The sequence below is a fragment of the Lycium barbarum genome, chromosome 1 (assembly GCF_019175385.1).
Source record: "Lycium barbarum isolate Lr01 chromosome 1, ASM1917538v2, whole genome shotgun sequence".
Lineage (NCBI taxonomy): Eukaryota > Viridiplantae > Streptophyta > Magnoliopsida > Solanales > Solanaceae > Lycium > Lycium barbarum.
This window is the reverse complement of record NC_083337.1, coordinates 164,559,499-164,582,420: the sequence shown is the minus strand read 5'-3', so window position 1 is coordinate 164,582,420 and position 22,922 is coordinate 164,559,499. Positions and strand designations below refer to the sequence as shown.

Sequence of the window (22,922 nt, the reverse complement as noted above, 5' to 3'; positions counted from 1 at the left end):
ACAAAAGACATGCCTCACTCTGACCTCTAACAAATTTTAGTTAATGGCATAAAAGGAGTTACTGACTTCTACTATTGAGCATATGTTCGTAGTCCTAAGAGACGTTTGGTTGCGGTAGTGAAGTAATTAGTCTAACATAAAATCCTTCATTAAATAAAACAGTATTTGGTTGGCTGCATAAGAAAAAATAATAATCATCCAATAGCTAATCAAGTGTTTGGTTGGCGATATTAAACTATACCCATATTAAGTTACGATGTAATCTATGTATTAGTTTATACATATAGAATGTGAAATGAGAATACATGTATTAACAATGTGAGAAATAACTATTTAGAGACAAAAATACTCTTCTAAAGTAAGTAATTCATGTACAGCAATCATTTCAATTTTTATTACTGCAATAATTCGTTCATTATTAATCATCACAAAAACAATCTCTGCATTATAATCCCCGTATAATTAATAAGTAAACCAAACAATTTCATAACTTACGAGGATGTTTTGTTGTACTAAAAAAAGAGATTCTAAAGTAGATATCGAGTTGAGAATACTAGGCAGATAATTCTTGAGTGGAATGCTAGGAAGAGAGATAAGCAATTGGCATGGACCATCTTTTATCGATCCATATTCTATATTCGATAGATTTATCCCTATCATTATCTATTAATATTTTATGTACTTCAATCTATTGATTTAGTTTTTTTTTCTTCAATAGGGCAACGTTTGAAATAAAAAATTAAAAATCGTTAAAACCACCATAATCTCAAAATCAAACCCATATACAAAGCCAATCATTATGAAAATAAGTCAGTATTGCCAGCGCAAAATCTTATGTACACCAATAGAAGTGCAGAGTCTGAATTTTTATTTTTTTTTATTTTTTATTACATAGGGATAGGGATAGGGACGGGGAAATGAAAGAGAGAGTTACAATGTCGGTATTCGAATCCTCACCAACAAGGTGAAAATTCATGTAGCCAATCAACTGAATTACTAAATATCTACCAGAATTTGAAATTTAAAATTTGTTCTTAACAGAAAAATAACAGCCCCTCCGGATCTAAGGATCCACATTTTGTTTTCGGGTCAAAAAGGGACCCGAGAACACCATGCAAAAATCAAAAAACTGGGCCCAACCGTTACATTGACATGACGAACAGTGAGCAATTAATTCTAATAAATAAACCAAAAAAAAAAAAAAAGTCCGTTTGTTCAAAAAAGAAAAAATCAAAACTAAAAATTCAAATGGGAGAAATGGAAATGATAGCTCCCAGTTTCGTCAAATTAAACTAAACTAGAAGTCGTCTTCGTCTTCCTGACGGCTTTTCTAAATTTCTCAGTCCAACATATACATACATAATATCTGTATGTATAGGCGGGCGAAACAGGAAAGAATTTAGGTAGAATTGTGAGGGTTCGATCTAACAGAGAGAGAGAGAGAGAGAGAGAGCGGCCTTGTTGGATCTGAAGGGGGAAATGGCGTTATCAGGCATGAGAGGTTTGTCAGTATTCATTAGCGACATTCGTAATTGCCAAAACAAAGAACAGGAACGTCTTCGTGTTGATAAAGAGCTTGGCAATGTTCGTACTCGCTTCAAAAACGAAAAGGTTCCAACTTTACACTACTAATACATATTTTCTATCAGATTTGTTTGCACTAATTGGTTAGGGTTATTGGATTTTTGCTACTATCAGCTATGCTGTGTATATGTTGTTATGAGTGGTGATCTTGGGTTTAGGGTTGGTATTGTAGGGTTAAATTGATCTGTTAGTTAATTAAAAGGCAGCATGGACTTATTGAATTAATGCTTGTTTTTTACAGTATAAGTTAAAGGTCATAACTTTAACTAATGCATATGCTTCAATTCGAAACTAGATGTGGTCGATTTGTTTGTTATTTTATACATGTGTGTATGTATGTGATGGGTTTGTCTTTCCATTTATTGCAATAGTTGGTTTTCCTTTGGTTTTAGCTTCAGTTGAAGGGTTATTGGATTTTTTTGGTACTATGAGCTATGTTGTGTAAGTGGTAGGTGTTCTTGTTTGATTTTGGGTTTTAGGTTTAAACTGCTTAGAATGGGCTATTGTGAGGGGCGAGTGGGGTTTTGACGCACCGGGTTTATCTGAAACCAATACTTTCATCACGGAGCATAAATTTATGTAGATATGAACCCATTAATTTATGTATGTGTTTACTGGTTTACAGGTTTTTGCTCAGCTAGCTTCATGTTAATTCTTGTTTGAAGCAGCTTTATGCTTAGTTGTAACCTCTGCATCTTCTTGATGCCATTCTAATACATTTTAATTACTTCACCAAAAAAAAAAAATTACTTCAAAAAGTATAATGAATTCAAGGTTAAGAACCTTAAAGATTGAACCCATAGAACTAAAATCCTGGATCCGCCTCTGGGTATTGTAGGGTTAAATTGGATGTCTACTAGTGAATGGGATTATCTGCTAGTTAATTAGAAGGCAACATGCACTTATTGAATTCATGCTTGTCGTTTACAGTATAAGTATTCTGTCGAAGACTTGAATTATTAGTTAGAGACCATTTAGACTGGTCAGATTTTGGACCTATGAGATACTTAGTTTTTTTTTTTTTTTTGATGACATGGCAACCCGCAGCCGCTACCCTTCGGGTGCGCACAGAAGATACTTAGTTATTTGCTTGTTGGATAAAGAATGCCCGATTTAGGCTAGTTAAGACAGGAGTGTGAAGGTGAACCTTCTTGTCCAAGTCCATTCCTAAGTGGACACTCTTTCTGAACTGGAGGGAGTATCTCTTTAAATTTTCTAATGGATGATAGTGAATTAACAATTAGAGTTGTGGCTGTGAGGAATCACTTTGTGGTGATTGTACAAATGGAACAATTCTGTGGTCTTTGCAATAGCTGGCTGTTTCTACCTAAACGTGGAACCATATATCCACATAATTCGTTTTAACTTTTGAAATGGTTCTCGTAGACGTATCTGTTCAACCCCTTAAGAACTGTTCCCTTAACACTATTAGATAGACTAAGGCAACAAAAGGAAAAAAGAGTGCTTTATTATATAAACTGGAGTGAAATCCGAATTCCTTATATGCGTTATCATGTAAAGGACAGAAGTTTGAAGCAAACTCTAGGTATAAGCTGTAGAACTATTTAGATTCAAGTTGGTAGAGATGGTGTTCTATTAAGATGCGGCGAAGTTAAAGACTTTGAAGTAGCATCCAAAACAGTTATTGCTTACTGAGGGTGCAGTGATTCTGCAATTACAAGCCTTTAATAGAATATTGTGTAAGGTAAAACGGATATGAGCAGGGCTGGCTTTACAACAAGAACAATATCGAGTTCTTTCTTCTATGTTGTTGATACAAGGTAATGCTCTCGCTAGGTCTGCATAGTTTCTTAAGATGCATGCTGGTATGCATTGATCTACTGAGAATATTGTAGTAACCAAAAAAAAAAAAATCTATTTCTGTAGGTTTCTTGCATATGTAAGGTATTGAACTTAGGTCCTATGTCTCAAAAATGGGACATTGACTAGTTTAAACACAAAGAAAGATGTTGAAATAGATTTTAATGAAGATTTCTCAAAGGCTTTTTATGTTGAGGTGCTACTCAAAGGCGGGGAAGGAGTTAACTGGATGGCATTTTCGTAAGCAGTGGTTATCTTTAAAAGCATTTTCTCTAGATGATAAAACATCTTATGAAGCCTCCTTTTTTATTCAATCAAAGGCGATTAGAGGATGAAAGGAGGAGAAAAGGAGCTTTACGGAACTCTTTTTGAGCTATTGTTAGTGACACTACATATGACTATTAATTGAAATGGAAGGGACAAAAGTTAGATTAGAAGGAGGTTAGATGCCTAATTTGTTCATATTGTTTGATACTCTTCTAAATAAATAGTGGAATTGGAGGACACAGTCAGATATAAACAAGGCAAATGCTTTAGTGAAGTTATAATGAGTGAATTTATCAACTTATTCAGTTTTTTGTAGTGTAATTATTTTTTATCTTATGTTGTACGACGGTGGTATCTGTGTCCGCTTACGTGCATCTCGACTATTTTCCGGGTACCTGCTACCTCTCTCAGCACAGATATCGGGTGACACTACCACCAAGACTTGGGCAGTTGGGAACAAAAATTAGATTGGAAGGAGTTTAGATGCCTAATTTGTTGTTTGATACTCTTATTTAAATAGTGGAATTGGAGGACACAGTCAAGTATAACAAGGAAAATGCATTAGAAATTATAATGATTGAATTTATCAACTTATTCAATTTTTTGTAGTGTAAGGAATTCTTTTTCATCTCGCCTGTCAAAGTCGACGTCTTGGCCTGATTTCCTGAGCGCAGTTGTTTCAATATTTTATCTATTTAATTAATTATTTTTATAACGGTAGTACCCGGGTCCGCTTATGTGCATCTTGACTATTCTACCGCTCCCTCCCCAGCTCACCCCAACACAGGTACCAATTAATTCTCTGCCCACCAAGGCTTGGGCAGATGAGAGCAAAAAGTTAGATTGAAAGGAGTTTTGATACCTACTTTGTTCATAGTTGTTTGATTCTCTTCTATTTAAACAGTGGAATTGGAGGGTATGGTCAGATATAAACAAGGCAAAGGCATTAGAAATTATAATGATTGAATTTATCAACTTATTCAGTTTTTTTGTTGCGTAATATTTGTTCTATTTATTTAATTATTTTTAATAACGGTAGGCATTCTGTCTACAGCTAAGCATTGAATAAGAATGTGGGTATATCCTTTGCCCCTAGGGATTCTGTCTACGGGTAAGAGCGCGGTTCGCTGCCGCAGAAAAAAGCCTGTATTTTAATCGGAAAGGGTAGAGAAGGTGGGCCCAAGTTCACCGAGTTTTGAACCGTGCACCACTTTTCCTCGGGAATTTCTTGGTTATAAAAAGAAATTATAGTCAGCGAAAACCAAAAGAAAGGAATCCCTTTCCAATATTATAGGGATTCTAAGAGGTTAAGAGCCCGTTTGGATTGGCTTATAAGTTGCTTATAAGCTGTTTTCGGCTTTTTGAGTGTTTTGCTAGCTAGCTTAAAGCCATTTTGTGCATAAAATAAGCCCAAAAAAATAATTGGGCCCATTTGGCTTAGCTTATCTAAAACAGCTTATAAGCTGAAAACAGCTTATAAGCCAAAAAAAATAAGTTAGCCTACCCCAATTTTTTTTTTTTTTTTTGGCTTATAAGCTGTTTCCAGCTTATAAGCTGCTTATTTTAAGCCCATCCAAACAGGCTCTAAGTATTGAATAAGAATGGTAGTATATCCTTATCAAAAAAGAACGCTAGTATATATTTTTTCCGCAACTGGTAACTTTGTATTCCTCAGCATTAAGGGCATGCTGGCCACCTCCAAAAATTTACACTTAACAGAAACTAATTACAGTAATCCTATGAAGTCATCTAACTGAACTTCCTCTTCTATATATTGCTCTTTACACCAAAAACATAAAGAAGTGATCACCTTCCACTTGATCTTCTGTATGGAAGGAGCTCTCTTTTCCTTCAAAAATCCTTTCATTTCTTTCCTTCCAAATGTTCCACCAAATGCAGGCAGGAATTGTTCTCCACCACATCTTCTGGCTCTTGCTACCTCCCCTCACAACTTAAAAGATCAGCAGTGTGCTTCTGGCATAGAGCAGTTCACCATAGCCAAATTGATGAATAATGCCCAAACTTGTGCTGTAACTCTACAATGTAGGAAAAGGTGGTTGTTTGTCTCCAAGGCCTCCTTACATAGTGAGAATCTTGAGGCAATGAAGATTCCCCTTTAACAATGCTAGTATATCCTTTCAATCAATCCAAAAAATTTCCGATAGGATGAAAGGTGCTTATGAACAGGAACTAATATCTCTTTATTCACTAGATATACTCATATCGAAAGCTTAAAAACTATTTAGGATTATCAGAAAAGAAACTCTTTTTATAGGGAGAGAAGCATTTTAATGATCAAAGACAGTGTGTGCCATTTTTTCTCTAAATAAGGTGAGACACTTCCATTCAGTTGGTATCCAGAAGATGATCATGATTTCAGCAAATATAGCATCTCTTTTACAATGATATTTGCGTTATTCTACCACTATAGGGAACTAATAATGTCCAAAAATACCTCCATACTGACAAAGTCTAAGAAAATGTACGCCATTTGGGATGTATTGTCCTGATATTGAATAGTCCGACTTATAGATCTATAATTAAAATTTTCGAGGAATCTATAGATATATAGTCAATTGGTGCTTAAATTGAAAACCAACGAGAATTCTAATAGACTGTTGACAAAGGAAGCAATATGATCCTTCACACTGTTGGTCTGCAGGTAGTGATATGTTGTATCTCAATTGCATGAAAATGGAAAAGGCAGTTATACTTCCATTTTCTCCACTGTCCCTGAAATTAGTGAAGTAGATCATTCATAACCATTTTTTTTTAATAACCATGGTGTCTGGGCCATCTTGCATGCACGTCGACTAATTTTTTTTGATAAAGGTAACATCTTGTATTCATATCCAAAAGCAGCACCTGGAAGTGCTGAGGGGGTAATTACAAGCTCATAAAAAGAGCCATGGTGAGGCTGTCAAAAGCTAGTCTAAAACTAGTCTGCTGTATCATTACAATTTGCCTATAAAATCTATCAAATCCCCTATATCCCCCAATAAGTTCTGTTTACACCAAAAATATAGGACACTAAGACAAATCATCCTAAATTTATGGATGGAGTTGCTTTTGTCTTCAAAAAGTCTTAAATTTCTCTCTTTCCAAGCTATCCACCAAATGCAAGCAGGGATTAGCTGCCACCAGTTCTCTTCTCCATTTCTGTTGCCAATACCTTGCCAACTGTTGAGTAGTTCAAAAGTAGTCTTAGGCATAGCCCAACTAACACCAAGAATACAAAAGAACATGTACCACAGATTTGCAGTTGTCTTGCAATGAATGAAAAGGTGGTCATTTGTTTCCACATCTAATCCACAAAGTAAACATCTTGAGCAAATCTGAAAACCTCTTCTTTGTAGCCTTTCATGTGTTAGGCATGCTTTCCTAACCACTAGCCAAGCAAAGCAAGAGACCTTTAGAGGGATCTTGATTTTCCAAATGAGTTTCCAAGGCCACACCTCTGTGATGGAGGTTCTATGATTATAATTCCAGTAGGCAGACTTGACAGTGAAAAAGCCCTTACTATTTAGCGTCCATTTTGGTTTGTCTGGTATATCTGGAGTGATCTTGAAGGGTTCCAAAGTTTGTAATAGCTCGGCTACTCTATCAATCTCCCAATCATTTAGTGCTCTCCTGAAAAGCAGATTCCATACTTGATGTTCCCATACCTGGTTGGTCTTGGTTTGCTGTTGAAGGCTAATCAAGTAGAGATCAGGGAAAAGGCTCTTCAAAGAGTTTTGACCTATCCATGCATCATCCCAGAAAGCAGTTTTCAGACCATTGCCAATTTCGATGCAAATGTTGCTGTTGAAAGTTGGCCAGTAGTTCCTGATGGTTCTCCAAGTACTGGTCCCATAAGTGGATGTGACCACATTTGTTGTCCACTGGTTTAACAAACCATATTTATGAGCAATGAATCTTCTCCATAATGTAGTGTCTTCCAAACTGAATCTCCATAGCCATTTTTGTAGTAAACTCTGATTGTGAAAACTAAGATTCCTGATACCCAGACCTCCTTGCTTTTTGCTGAGAGTTACCGCTTCCCATTTTACTAGATTCATGCTTCTTCTGTCCTTGTTGCCTTGCCACAAAAAATTTCTCCTCAATTTGTCTAATTTGTCCTCCACACATTTGGGGAGGGGGAACAAACCCATCATGTAAGTGGGGAGGGCATCAAGGACTGAACTGATAAGAGTTAGTCTGCCACCTAGAGACAGGTACTGACTTTTCCACCTTGCTAGCTTCTTGTCACATCTTTCAATCACCTCGTTCCAGATCCCTATGGATTTGCTCTTAGCACCAAGTGGCATTCCTAAGTAGATTGTTGGAAGTGATCCCAATTGGCAGCCAAGGATCATAGCTAGTGTTGGAAGGTCAACTACCCGATTGACAGGGAAAAGGCAGCTTTTATCCCAATTTACATGAAGACCTGAAAGGGCTTCAAAAATGGTGAGAATGGCTCTGAGGTGTCTGATTTGTGCCACTTTTGCTTCACAAAAAACGAGGGAATCATCTGCATAAAGCAAATGTGTAATCTCCATGTTGATGCCCAAGTTGTTTGTAGTTCCAAAGCCTCTGATCCAACTGTTTGTATTGGCAATTCTGAGCATGTGATTGAGTCCTTCCATGGCTAGGACAAAAAGAAAGGGGGACAAAGGGTCCCCTTGTCTTAGCCCTCTACTGGAGTGAAAGAAACCTTCGGGGCTTCCATTGATTAAGACTGAGAACTTCACAGTTGAGATGCAAAAAAATATCCAGTTCCTCCATTTCCCTCCAAACCCCATATCGGTCAAAACATTCAAAAGAAAAGACCAATTCACGTGGTCGAAAGCCTTTTCCACATCAAGCTTACATAGGATTCCAGGAACCTTTTGTTTGATCCTGGAGTCAACCAATTCATTAGCTAACAAAGTTGCATCCATGATCTGCCTCCCTTTAATAAATGCCATTTGGTGGTCATTGACAAGCTTGCCCATGACAGTCTTTAGTCTTTCAGTGATGAGTTTGGAGATGATCTTGTATACTCCTCCTATTAAGCTTATTGGTCTATAATCCCTTAATTCTTCAGCTCCATATTTCTTTGGGATCAAAGCAATGAAAGTGGCATTTAAAGACTTCTCAAAATATTCATTCTGGTGAAAATTGTGAATTGTCTGCATCATGTCATCTCTGATTGTGTCCCAACAAGCTTTGAAGAATCCCATTGTGAAGCCATCCGGGCCTGGAGCCTTGTCTATAGCACTCTGCTTAATTATCTGTATCACTTCAGCTTCAGAGAAAGGTCTTTGCAGCCAATCTTGTTCTTCTTGAGTGATCCTTGGACAACCGATGTAGTCAAAATTTGGCCTCCATGATTCTGTTTCAGAATATAATTGCTTGTAGAAATCCACCATGGCTTTCTTAATATTATCAGGTTCCAAGACCTCTTCACCTCTAACAATCAGTCTGTCAATAGTGTTGTACCTCTTATGAGCTGTTGCCATTCTTTGAAAAAACCTGGTATTTTTGTCACCCTGTTTCAACCACAACACCCTTGATTTTTGTCTCCAACTGTCTTCTTCTTTGTTAGACAAATCTTCCAGCTCAACTAAAACAGTTGCCCTAATCATCATCTCATCTTCATTTAATTCCCTGTTGTCCTGTGCGTGATCCAGTTCAGCCAATTCATTTAGAAGACTGTTTTTCCTATTAAGCAGCTCACTAAACCTGCTCTTGCTCCATTCTTTAAGCTTACCCTTCAAGAGTTTAAGTTTTGTGCTGAGTACATAGTCTGGACAGCCAAGTACCACAAAATTTGACCACCATTGCTGGACCATATCAGTAAAACCTTCCACCCCAAGCCACCAATTTTCGAATTTAAAGTAACTCTTCTGATGATCCCAGTTTCCACATTCAAGCATAAGTGGTGTGTGGTCAGAGTCAACCCTTGGCTGCATTTTTTGTTTGATATATCTGAAGGATTCTTCCCACTCCGTAGAGTAAAGAAACCTGTCGAGCCTAGCTGCACTATTGTGATTCACCCCCCTGAACCAGGTAAATCTCCCTCCATTCAAAGGTGGATCAGACAACTCCATGTCTTCAATCCATTCTGAAAAGTCAGCCATTGAGTTGGTGATTCTGGAACTGCCCCTTCTCTCTATCGTGAATCTATTTGTGTTGAAATCACCACAAACGACCCATGGTCCCTCCCAAAGTCCTCTATATGTTGCAATTTCTTCCCAACATGCTTGTCTATCAATTCTGGAGTGTGGTGCGTATAGGCCAGTGAGACACCAACTGAAAGAATGTTGAGTTGATGTAAAACTGCATGTGATTGAAAAGGTTCCTTTATCAATCAAAACCCCAGTCCATAATCTGCTATCCCATAGCATGATAATGCCACCCTTGCTGCCTTCTGCTTCTAAATAGTCACATCTCATCCATCTGATTCCCCATAGTTGCTTAGCAAAAAATTCTATATCTTTCTCCAATTTAGTCTCTTGGAAACAATAGACATCTGCCCTCCATTCTTGAATGCAACTCTTAACAAGGTTTCTCTTTGAGACCCTGTTAAGTCCCCTGACATTCCATGAACATATATTTACCTTCATTTAAAAGATAATGAAAGAACCTTCCCCCTACTTCTCACTCCTTCAACCTCTTCATTAAGGTCTGACTCTAAATTCTTCAATTCATGTTTGCTTAATCCTCTATTTCTGGGAGCTTTACTTTTGGCATCCACAACTTGCATTCCAGCTTCTTGATTTTCCAGTGAAATTTTCCTTTTGTGAAGTTTCATTAAAAGAGCTTTTACCTCCTCCTCATATCCAACAAAAGCTGCACCATATGTTTCACTCAATTCTAACATATTATTTTTGAACCAGTTCAAATCGACTTCTGCTTCATGCATCTCTTGGGATTGGATGGAAACTGGTTCAACCTCGTGGACTTGCATAAGTTGCAATTCTGCATTCTTGAAGGGAGCGGGGGTTTGTAAGTCAGAGGTATCGTGTGAGGGAACCGGAACAAAAACCTCATGACTGGCTGATGGTTCGGTTGATTGTAAGTCGGTAACATGATTGGGTTGTTCTGTTGAGAAAGAAGAAGAAGGAAGGGTTTGAGTGGGTTGTTCTGTTGGAGAAGTCGACTTTGCTTCCCAGGCAGTGTAGGTTTGAAGAAATTTTATTGCGATCTCTTTTAATCCAACAAGGAGTGGGTCGGTTTGATGATTTTTATTAATGCAGTCATGTGCCTCCACACGTGCTTCATTAAAAGGCTGAGAATTATAATTAAGTGGAGCCTCATCCATTTGGGCCAAAACCCTAAATTTGTTAAGGCCCAAAGAATTTTCTGAGTTGGGTAATTTGGTCAGCTGGCCCATAGGAAAAGCAGCTTCAAGGGCACGTGAGGATGTCGCGTGACCTGTCTCTTTCTCACTGCTAAAAAGTACATTTTTCCCAGCTGTATTTTCCACAGACCGCTGGTCCGAAGGATGGGCCAGATATGACGCAGAAACCTCTTCTCCGGCAGAGAAAATCGCCGGCAATTCAACCCAGATCTGGATGGTGTAAAGGATTCCTCCATTTTCTATCATCATCTCCTTAGGGATAGAACTCCCATCTCCCTTGATTTTAACCCTAGCCCACTTCAAATGGTTACGAAGCTGAGTTTCCTCCTCCGTCTCCACCCATCCCCCACAAAAATCCCCAATGATTTTGAAGGTTTGTTGTGACCATAGTTGGAGGGGCAGCCCTACGAATTTTGCCCAGACAGAGGTAGGTTTTTTGCGAGAATCAATAGCTCCTATAGTGGGAGTCCACCATTGAAGTCTGATTTGATGTTTTCTCCATCTCCACTCGCCAAGCATTACTTCTTGTGCCACTTCTCTGGAGGCAAACTCCAAGAGGAAGCAGCGGTTCACCATCTCATAAATGTTTAAACCATGTGCTTGCTTCCATGTGCTTTGAGACCATCTTCTCAAATCTGATAACGTTGGTAGTTCTGATGCATTTTCGGGGAAGCTACACACTATACACCTGTTTAGAACTTCATTGTGGGGTGGGCTGGATATACTGTCGATGTGGACAGGTCCTTCTTTCTTCTGGTTTGATCTAGCAACTGGTGGGGGCTCATTTAAATCCCTGTTAGCCCATTTAAAGCTCCTTACAGCCTCTGAATAGGGAATGTTTTTCTGTGTTAATCTGGTGGAAAAAGTTGTTGATTGAATGGCATGGCTCTTTATAAATCTACCCACTTTGTCTGCAATATCTTTCCATCCAACATTGAAAGCTAGTTCCGGGATGATTAGAACTGACCTTCTTTTTCCTCTTAGGCTTAAGATGCTGATGTAACGTCCATATCTATTGTAATTTCTTGATACAAAAATCTCCGACAGGTTATCTTTCTTCTTCCATCTTCTGACTGTGTTTCCATGCACCTTTGAGGCTTCCAACATAACCTGAACAATCCATTCCATCGTCTTAATATTGAAACTAGTTTTCCTGATAAAGTTCCTGCTTCTTTCTGTCCAATCGAACCAAACATCTGTAGCTTCCGATGATCTCATGATATCATAGGATTTGAAACCTACGGCAAAGTAGATGGTGTTATCCATTTGAGGGAGTGGCTAGAGAAAGTAGAAAGAAAAGAAGGAAAGAGAAAGAGGGAGGTCTGCACGTCGACTAATTCCAGGGGGGTACCTGCTGCCTCCCACCACCAGCACAAATACCATTGTAGATCATTCACATCCATTGTAGACCACAACACCCTTTTAAGCTAGGAAACAACTCAAAGTTAGCACCAACACAAATATATGGATTGAATGAGAGCTTTATTTGGTCACCATATTTATTGCAGGTTATATCACCTTACCTTCCTAAGAATATCAAGATGTATAAAAGCATAATCATGCATTACAACTTGAACTGTTTAAAAAAAAAAAGCAACTAGCGTCACACCTTAAAACTTGCATCTTTTCTTCATTCTCAGAAAAAAAAAAAAAAAAACTAGCGTCTTTTCTTTCAGAATGTTCCGACAACAGATCATGATGTTTCTATGTAGCTTATTTCTTTCTTTCTTACTTAAATACCTGGGAGCAGATGCTCCATCCTAGTTATTCTTTACTCCGTTTGCTTATTTAGTTTCTGTGTTTCTTAATTGTTTATTTAGCGTGGTTAGGGACTTAGAGCTGTTTTGTCTGCTCCATCCTAGTTATTCTTTTACTCTGTTTACTCATTTAATTTCTGTGTTTCTTAATTTATTTATTTAGCGTGGTAGAGCTGTTTTGTCTACAAAATTTGATTGACTTCAATCCTATTGATGGAGTTTTATACTTTTTTTAACAGGGGTTGACACCTTATGAGAAGAAGAAATATGTCTGGAAAATGCTTTACATTTATATGCTTGGTTATGATGTGGATTTTGGTCACATGGAAGCTGTATCTCTGATATCTGCTCCAAAGTATCCCGAGAAGCAGGTATATCCTCATTCTGCTTTTCATTCAATCAAATGGATAAATAATCACCTTGGGATGTTATGGTAAATATGAGGTAATCCTGTAGCTTATTAGAAGTTGAGATCTGAATTTTCAGCTGTACTTTCTCTTAAAACTATTGAAACCATCACTTTATTTTGATTGAAATAGTTGGTTTTAAAAATAAAAAAATTGTTGATTGAAATAGTTGGTTTTAAAAAAAATAATTGCTGATTGAAATAGTTGGAGCAATGTTATTGTGTCATATAGCTGTTTTGCACTTGTAATCTCCCTACATACATACTAGTGCAAGACGGAGGAGGTGCATGTTCTAGTCTTCGCTATGCTGCAGCTTCTGTTTTGTGTAAGTTTTCGAAGCAAGGACTTAAAGGTTCGACTGCTTGTTTCCTTTTTGTGTTTTGCAGGTGGGGTACATAGTGACATCATGTTTGCTCAATGAGAACCACGATTTTTTGAGATTGGCAATTAATACAGTCCGCAATGACATAATAGGTCGCAATGAAACTTTCCAGTGTCTGGCATTGACTTTGGTAAGAGTTGTAGATGTTTTGTGGTTCTTTACTGGCAAATATGCATATCTTGTGTGGTTATTTTTTATTCCTGGAAGGATTTTTTTTTTTTGTCTGCTAAGTGAATTTAAGCTGTGGTGTTCTTTTATCATATATTACAAATTAAAAAATTTCACGTATATGCACAGGTTGGAAATATTGGAGGAAGGGAATTTGCTGAATCTCTGGCACCTGATGTTCAAAAGTTACTCGTAAGTGATACTTGCAGGATTTAGCTGGTATGTCAGAGTTTGAAAGTGATTTAACTCTCTTCTTTTCCTTTTTTTTTTTTTTTTTTTTTTTGTGCTGCAAGATATCAAGCAGTTGTAGGCCACTTGTGAGGAAGAAGTCTGCTCTATGTCTCCTGCGTCTTTTTAGAAAAAATCCTGATGTTGTGAATGTTGATGGCTGGTATGTGTAATTATGGATTTGACTGGTTTATGGAATGACTTAACTTGTGTTTCACCAGTTGGAGTTTTCCTCATATTCCAGGTCAGATAGGATGGCACAACTACTAGATGAACGGGATTTTGGTGTCTTGACATCTTCCATGAGCCTTCTAGTTGCATTAGTGGCCAATAACCATGAAGCATATTGGAGTTGTCTTCCAAAATGTGTTAAAGTGTTGGAAAGGCTTGCCAGGAACCAAGATATTCCACAAGAATATACTTACTATGGGATCCCGTCTCCCTGGCTTCAGGTTTGTTTACTCGTTACTGTTGAATATGCAGAAGTACAGAACCCAGTATTTGCTGTGGATAAAAGTGCATATTGTGCGCATGGACCTTGAAATACTCTTATGCTTCCCAATTGGATGATAGTTAAATTGAAAATTGGTTGAATGGATGCGCTAATCCGGAAAATCACAAATTTGATGCACCAATGCCAGTATTCAAGAACAGGATGATGTTCTCTGCTAACATATCATCTTAAATTTGATGATTTTGTTCTCAGGTGAAGACTATGAGGGCTCTTCAATATTTTCCGACTATTGAAGATCCAAGCACTAGAAGATCATTGTTTGAGGTACTATCATATCTGAAAGATTCTTTGTTTTTTACTGCAAAATATCACAAAATATCATATTTTGGTACATGTCAGGAAAAAAATCTTCCCAAAACTCATTTCATTTTCATTTTAATCAATTAGGTTTTACAACGGATATTGATGGGAACTGATGTGGTGAAAAACGTGAACAAAAATAATGCGTCACATGCAGTCCTATTTGAAGCCCTTGCTCTTGTAAGTTTTTAATTGTATCAAGTCCTTGTCCTTGCGTGTGCTTGAGGTACAGTTCCATGCTTTCTGTGAAGTTCAGTGCTACTGGCTATGACATCTGACATTTTCATAAATTAGTTCTTTATGAAGAACGGTTTTCTTCAAATGAAATGCCTGGTTATCTGTAAGTCAAAACTGATATCTTATGCTTCTCTTCTTGCCACTCCGATAGCTGTTCCTTTTATCAGATTGCTGCTTGTGTATTAAGAAAATATGCACTCTTAACGCTTTGCGCACTTTATGTGCTAAGACATGCTATTTTCCACAATTCAGATTTTAAAAACTTTACTGCTGGTGTAAGTTCCTTTGTGAGTTGTGACCCTACTTTCTTGGAAGACTTGAGGGTTGAATTCTAAGCGCTTTACTGCAGGTCATGCATCTTGATGCTGAAAAGGAAATGATGTCTCAGTGTGTTGCATTACTTGGGAAATTCATTGCTGTCCGTGAGCCAAATATTCGTTATCTTGGCTTGGTAAGTGGTAGCAGCATATAAACTCATGTTATTTGTAAGAGGTTTCTTAGTATCATCGGCACTGTGTAACACGTTAGTCCTATATATGTTAAATTTCTCACAAACTAACTTGCAAATAAATCCAGTTAACAGCATGCCGGCCTAGACGACTGTCTGATTTCCTTATCTTATTATTATTGCCGAAATGCAGGAAAATATGACTCGGATGTTGATGGTTACAGATGTACAGGACATAATAAAACGACATCAAGCTCAGATTATTACCTCACTGAAGGACCCTGATATCAGGTTGATTTTGAGTCTTTTGTTTTTCCCTTATCTTCTTCCCCAAAGCTTTGATGGTTTTAAGAATATAAAATTAATCAACTCTCGACACCAAATCTGTTGGAGTTGGCTATATGAATCGCTATATCCAGTTTGCTCGGTTTGCTGAAAAAAAGTTAGAAGTAATCTGTTCTTGTGATTTCCATATTACGACATCTGTGTGTAAGCAAAGTAAAACTCTTGAAAATTGGTAACTTCTTAAGAAATTTGGCTGGCTATCGCTGCTTATCAACTGTCTGATAACACATCTGGAGTCCTATTTGATTATCTGCAATGTTCTGCGTTTAAATTGCTTTTGCTTTATCTGATAAAATCATGGAAAAAGATTCCTTGTAAAGTCGGCTCCCTGCCTTGTTACTTTGAGACTTAGTTAGTACATGCTTCCAACTCAGAGTATTCAATTGCTTCCATTACTGATGTTAACTACTCTTTACAGCATTCGGAGACGTGCCCTTGATTTACTGTATGGCATGTGTGATGTTTCTAATGCAAAGGACATAGTAGAAGAATTATTACAGGTATATAACCACCTGACTGTGAGTGGCTTATATTCAAATTTTTCTTTTCAATGTATTTAGATATCTCTTCTATGGAATGGAAATGTTGAAGAAGGTAAAGAAGAAATATACAACTAACTTTATGTGTTTTCAGTATCTCAGTACAGCAGAGTTCGTGATGCGTGAAGAGCTGTCACTTAAAATAGCAATTCTTGCAGAGAAGTTTGCTCCTGATCTGTCATGGTATGAAATTGATATGGAACAGAAAATGCACATTGTTGTCATGTACTATGTGAAGTCACTCCTGAGAGATTGTTTCATGCGAAGCTTTCGTGTTTTTATCTGTGCATATTTAGCTCTAGCCTTTACTTTTTTTTTGAACACTCAGATGTAGATGTTTCTGAGAACTATTTCCTTGTTGGTATAAGATGTGATGACATCTAAGGGTGTATTCCTCTTTCACATGCAGGTATGTTGATGTCATCCTTCAATTAATTGACAAGGCTGGCGATTTTGTCAGTGATGACATTTGGTTCCGTGTTGTGCAGTTTGTTACAAACAACGAAGATCTTCAGGTAACTATAGCTGTCCTTCCATTGGTGCAGTGTGGTCTCAGCTTCTTTATAGGTGGAGTTCAGTCTGCTCTGTATCTTATTTTCAAACTTCTTTCCTCAGCCTTATGCAGCTTTGAAAGCCAGAGAATATCTTGATAAGCCTGCCATTCATGAAACAATGGTCAAGGTGCGTTCTTTTGCTATAACATGTTACCCTGTTACTGTTAATGTTAATGTTAATGAGAAAAATTATAAACCCTGTTGATGTTGTTGTTGCACAATTGTGATGTTGTGGCTGCGCAATTGTCATTGCTATACATTGCTAGCTGAAAATAGGAATGGCTAGCCCAGTAATTTGATACACTGAACGCTTGCATGAGCAGCGTCAGCTATGACAGGAATGCAAATTGTGGAAATCTAAAAACTGCTGAGTTTTTTTTGAGGGGTTTATCTGATTTTGGGGTTTGTCTTTGCATATGCTTGATTGTATTTTATTTTACCTATTGGAGAAACACTCATGAGCAGCTCAGAATATTTCAACATCTGATTTTATTTACCATTGGCAATTGGCATATAAAATTCTCAGGACATTGTGATTAGAGGTTGCTCCGATCACCTGAAGGGACATGGAATGAGTAGTGAAAACCAAGTCTTAGATATTTAATTCCCTGGTGGAAGGATGGCTGAACATGTCCCTTCCCACAATTTAGAGAGAGGTTGACTTGAGATGTCTGTAAGACGCCAATACACCACTGTAAACAACTTTCTCTCTTAGGATCTTCACCATCTCCTAATCCTTCAAGAGAGATCTGTTGCACCTTGATCTAGTGCATGTCCCATACCAGGATAGGCTTCTCTTGAAGATTCAAAAGTTAAGCCATGTCCTTTCAGTTTTGGGTACGATCTTGCATGCTTCTGTTTTACATGGGCCCAATGCTTTTAGAAGCGAAAAGCCAAAAATGTGACAAGGTCAATGGGGCTTGAAGCGAAAAGCGATACGTGAAATGCACTTCTTTACTGTTAAAACATCTAAAAGAACCAAACATATATAAATTTAGTACTATAATTATCAAGTCCAATCAGAATCTTGAATACCATGTTCAATATACAAATGCTGGTATTAATCCAACTCGTTAAAGTTGAGAGTTCAAAGAATCGACCACTTCTAGTAGGGTCATTTCGCATGTCATTGTTTGAAGTGCGCACTTCTATGAAGCGGATGACTTCATCCAGTGTTTAATTACACTGCATGGGCCTCCTGTTGGTCCTAGATTGCAGACTCAAGCATATAATATCTAACGATAAGGTTTGCATTGCCTCCTCTAACTAACATTGGTTGCCTTGTACTCCATTGTTGGCTACAATACTTAACTCGGTCATATTGTTTTAACTAATAAAAAGAAGTGTCTTAGAGTTTTGCCTAGTGTTCAGTTTCTTTTCTAGTTTTAATTGCAATAGTGCAAACATAAGCTCCCTAAGAGTAAAATTTCTTCTCCACAAGTTTCTACTCTAAATCTTGATGTGTGCGGGTCCTGCCTTATGTCAATGATGGAAACGAAACATTATCGAGAAGCTAATGGAATATTTAATTTTGGTGTTGTATGATGGAGCAGGTAAGTGCATATATCCTTGGAGAATACAGCCATCTTCTTGCTAGAAGGCCAGGATGTAGTCCGAAGGAAATCTTCAGCCTCATTCATGAGAAGCTTCCTGCTGTTTCGTAAGGGCAATTTAACATTTGATCTCGTTTTGCCATCATTTCTGATTTTATCTGTTATCTTACACCTGTTATATTGTTCAGGACTTCAACAATTCCTATTCTTCTTTCGACATACGCAAAAATTTTGATGCACACACAACCACCAGATCCCGAGCTACAGAATCAAATATTGGCAATATTCAGAAAGTAAGGTTTTAGAGTGATATAATTTATGCACCCTATATGTTGTTCATTGTGCTATATTCAAATGACTTCAGCTAATGGATAGAACTGCACAAATATCCTAGATATGAGAGTTGCATTGATGCTGAAATTCAGCAACGAGCTGTGGAATACTTAGAGTTGAGTAAGAAAGGGGCAGCTTTAATGGATGTCTTAGCTGAAATGCCTAAGTTCCCTGAGCGACAGGTATGCAAGAAACTTTGCATTTGATTAATTACTATCTGCATTGTGTTTGCGTAATTAACCTTTTGGTTTGAGGGGCAGCCTTCAGCTGCATCATGCCCTCTCAAGAGCACATCATATCATTTTATTCTTTTATTTTTTGGTTATCATTGATAAACACAAATTCTCTTTGGTTGTAGTCCTCATTGATCAAAAAAGCTGAAGACACTGAGGCTGATACTGCTGAACAAAGTGCACATAAGCTACGTACACAGCAACAGAACTCTAATGCTCTAGTAGTAACAGACCAACCCTCTGCAAATGGTACTCCACCAGTCAGTCACCTTGGTTTAGTGAAGGTTCCAACCATGACCAATGTGGTAAGATGTTTCTTGCACCATTATGCTGATGTTGACGATTTAATGGTTTATTCTGTGATTATAAGACTGTAGTTAACATTTACTACATGGTCAGGATCGTAATTTACCAGATCAAGGGGAGACAGAGCCAAATGGAACTTTGACTGTTGTGGATCCTCAGCCTCCTTCAGCACCTTCGCCTGATGTCCTGGGAGATCTTTTAGGTCCATTGGCTATTGAAGGCTCTCAACCTGCTGCTACCCAACCAGTGCATAATTTGGGCTCCGTTGTCGGCGTTGCTCCAAATGCAGAGGATGCGTTAGCACTTGCAACTATTGAAGAACAGACTGCAACAGTCCAGGTACTGCTTCTGTCCAACTTCGGTAAATTTGCTTTACCCCTTTCTGGCTTTCATGTGATGACTTCTAATTTTATGAGAGAAAGAGGCTGCCCTCTCCTTCTGATTGTGGTTCCCATGGTTATTTAACTAAATTCAAAATAAGCTCCAAATAGTGTTTGGCTAGTAATAGGGGCATTCCTGCCATGGCCACTAATACATGTCTCTGACCAGTGGAAGTTCTTTATAGTCAAACGTATTTCAGCTGACGTCTGATATGATCAACATTTCCAAATGCTTGTTTGCCGCATTTATAATTCACTGCAGTTTCCCTCGTCATCTCTTAGTTCTTGATTCTAACCATCTTATTTTATGATTCATGGTTGTAGCCAATAGGAAATATTGCAGAAAGATTTCATGCCTTGTGCCTCAAAGACAGTGGTATACTGTATGAGGATCCTTATATTCAGGTACTTACTCTGTTTCTAGTTTTTTGTTACTGTCACTGATGGACTTTTCAGCGCTTAGTTTAGTTTGTTTGCACAATTCCAGATTGGCATAAAAGCAGAGTGGCGAGCACATCATGGACGACTTGTCCTCTTCTTGGGAAATAAGAATACGGCTCCGCTTGTTTCGGTTCAGGCTCTGATATTGCCCCCATCTCATCTGAGAATTGAACTGTCATTAGTACCTGAGACAATTCCTCCTCGTGCACAGGTTAGGTTATTATGGTGCTTCTGTTAGGAGTGGACTTCCTGCACTTTGTTGTTAATCTTTTTTCACCTTTTGATTACCTTGTATAATGATCTTCTGCAGGTTCAATGTCCTCTTGAAGTAGTCAACCTCCGTCCAAGTAGGGATGTGGCTGTTCTTGACTTCTCATATAATTTTGGGGCGCAGTTGGTACGAGGCATTTATTTTCTGATCATCAAACCACAGTTCTTACAGTTATATGTGTTTTGACATAGTTGTGCATTTACAGGTCAATGTTAAACTTCGACTTCCTGCCATCTTGAATAAGTTTTTTCAGCCTATATCAGTATCTGCGGAAGAGTTTTTCCCACAGTGGAGATCACTATCTGGGCCACCACTGAAGCTCCAAGAAGTGGTATGTCTTTTTTTTTCATTCTTGCTCGACTTAGGGAATATACATTCTATCTGTAATCTGTATTTACCTTCTTTTTTTAACAATAAAGTACCCAGTCTTACTCTGGGCAGTGTTGTATTAGCAAAAAGGTTACAGAGGGGGGCTAAACCTGACCTCAATTACAACACTTATTGGTGATTCAGTCACCTCCAAAACCAGAAGAGGCCAACAAGCCAAGCCAGCTTCTGGTAACATAATCATTTAACTAACAAAAGAGTTAGCTCTATCAAATTTGGTCCTTTGCCACCTATCAAGTTGAAAAGGGACTTTATTATTTTTGTGTAGCTCAGCAAAAGAGTGTACAACTTGATTCTGGTCACTGGATGATGCTAGTTTAGCCAAACTATCTGCAACCTGGTTGCACTCCCTGAAACAGTGCTTCACTTGAAAGTTTGTTCTCCTCTGGAGCTTTAACAGATTGCTTATGATCTGTTTAAGCTTCAGGTTTCTAGAGTCTTGATTGCTTATCATGTTGGCTATCACCATAGAGTCTAGTTCAAGAGTGAAATTAGTGTATCCCTGTTGGTATACCTGAATTAAGCATGCTAGTAGTAAAATCCTGGACTTCTCTCTACCTTCGTAAATGTAGTTTAAATTGTGATCTCAATTAACATCTCTAACTTATTTGGCTAATATGACCAGGTTAGAGGTGTAAGGCCAATGTCGCTTCCGGAAATGACGAACTTGTTCAACAGTTTACTGTTGATGGTTTGTCCAGGGCTTGTAAGTTTTTTATCTTTTATCTTTCTTCGAGTGTGGCTCTGTCCATGTCAATTTTGGGTTTTATAACAATTTGTTAAGTTGCACTATCTGATTTCTTATTCAGGATCCAAATGCAAATAATTTGGTTGCTAGCACAACTTTCTACTCCGAGAGTACACGAGCCATGTTGTGTTTGGTAAGATAGTGGTGTTGTGGTTTTAGAGCCTTAATGATTCAATAAAAGCCTTCATGTAAAAATGATTACTTGTATTTGTATGATTTCAACATAACCATTCATTGCCAATTTGTTGATATTGTTTTGTCATTAAATGAAAGAAATTTTATAACTATGATATGCTGAAGTATATAGCAGAAGAGGATATTGTACCTCCCTCTGTTCATTCTTCATTAACTTTGGCCAAATGTTCTCTTTAGTTCTTTTTTGGGGTGGGAAAAAGAAATTGCATTGTAACTGTGACTGACTGATTAGAGCTGTTTCCAAATCTTTACACTGGCCTGTAGTCAAAAGTTATTCATCATATGGTTGAAACTACAAAACTGTGCAGCTATTATCTCACTTCTATGGTTGTAATATACAGGTAAGAATAGAAACAGATCCAGCTGATAGAACTCAACTGCGTATGACCGTTGCTTCTGGAGATCCTACTCTGACATTTGAGTACGACCATAACGTGCATTTGTAATGTGACTTTTGGTGTTCATTACCAACTTATTATTAACTTTTGGTTCTTCTCATTATGTAGGTTGAAGGAGTTCATTAAGGAGCAATTGGTTATTATCCCTACAGCTCCCACCGCTGCTGCACCACCAGTTCCTCCCCAACCTCAGCCAACCTCTCCGCCTCCACCGGTATCAGACCCCGGGGCGCTGCTTGCTGGTTTGCTTTAAGTGGCTTTCAATTTGTGGAGGACTTTGTCCACGAACAACGGCTGTAAAATTTGTCTATATTGCACACCGACACGTCCCCAAAGGCAAGATGGACATTGAGAATTGGGATGCCAGGGCTGGCGGAAGAGAGGGTGAGACTTCTGATCGGCATAGCATATCATTGCATTTCTGGGACGTTGAATCGGAGTTTTGAGATTCTTTTGCACAAATATCTTGTGCGTTTGTGAGGTCTGTAGTCTTTAGATGTGAGGGTCTATTTAATTCTTTTTCTTAAATTTTATAGTTGCCTTTAGTCAGGCTTACACAATCGGTTTCTGTAGTATCAATAACTCGTGATTGTAAGTTCCGCATTTGTTTGTTCCTATGTATTTTAGTTTCCTACGATTATAATTAGGAAAAAGAAATATAGTGTCGATTGAATTTCTTGTCCATTCTTGTCTTGAAGACGTGTTAAAAGTGTTTTATCTGATAACTCAACAATTTAAATGAAGCTTATGCAGAAGCACTGTTTGTTAATTTAGCAGCATACAATATCGTCGTATAGGACTA

The 22,922-nt window shown here is 37.9% G+C and overlaps 1 protein-coding gene across 1 annotated transcript; it reads left to right on the top strand.

The window, feature by feature from the left end:
- Positions 1–1,196: 1,196 nt before the first annotated feature.
- Positions 1,197–22,889, top strand: LOC132604461 (AP-2 complex subunit alpha-1-like). The gene is made up of 27 exons (XM_060317979.1): positions 1,197–1,611; positions 12,993–13,124; positions 13,547–13,672; positions 13,840–13,902; positions 14,004–14,101; positions 14,183–14,390; positions 14,645–14,716; positions 14,840–14,932; positions 15,339–15,440; positions 15,631–15,728; positions 16,201–16,282; positions 16,416–16,504; positions 16,731–16,836; positions 16,937–17,002; positions 18,429–18,535; positions 18,617–18,721; positions 18,823–18,943; positions 19,120–19,299; positions 19,394–19,639; positions 20,005–20,085; positions 20,168–20,332; positions 20,432–20,518; positions 20,598–20,723; positions 21,405–21,485; positions 21,589–21,660; positions 22,064–22,143; positions 22,229–22,889. The coding sequence occupies exons 1-27, from the start codon at positions 1,480–1,482 to the stop codon at positions 22,371–22,373; spliced, it is 3,063 nt and encodes a 1,020-aa protein (XP_060173962.1). The 5' UTR covers positions 1,197–1,479; the 3' UTR covers positions 22,374–22,889.
- The last annotated feature ends 33 nt before the right edge of the window (positions 22,890–22,922 follow it).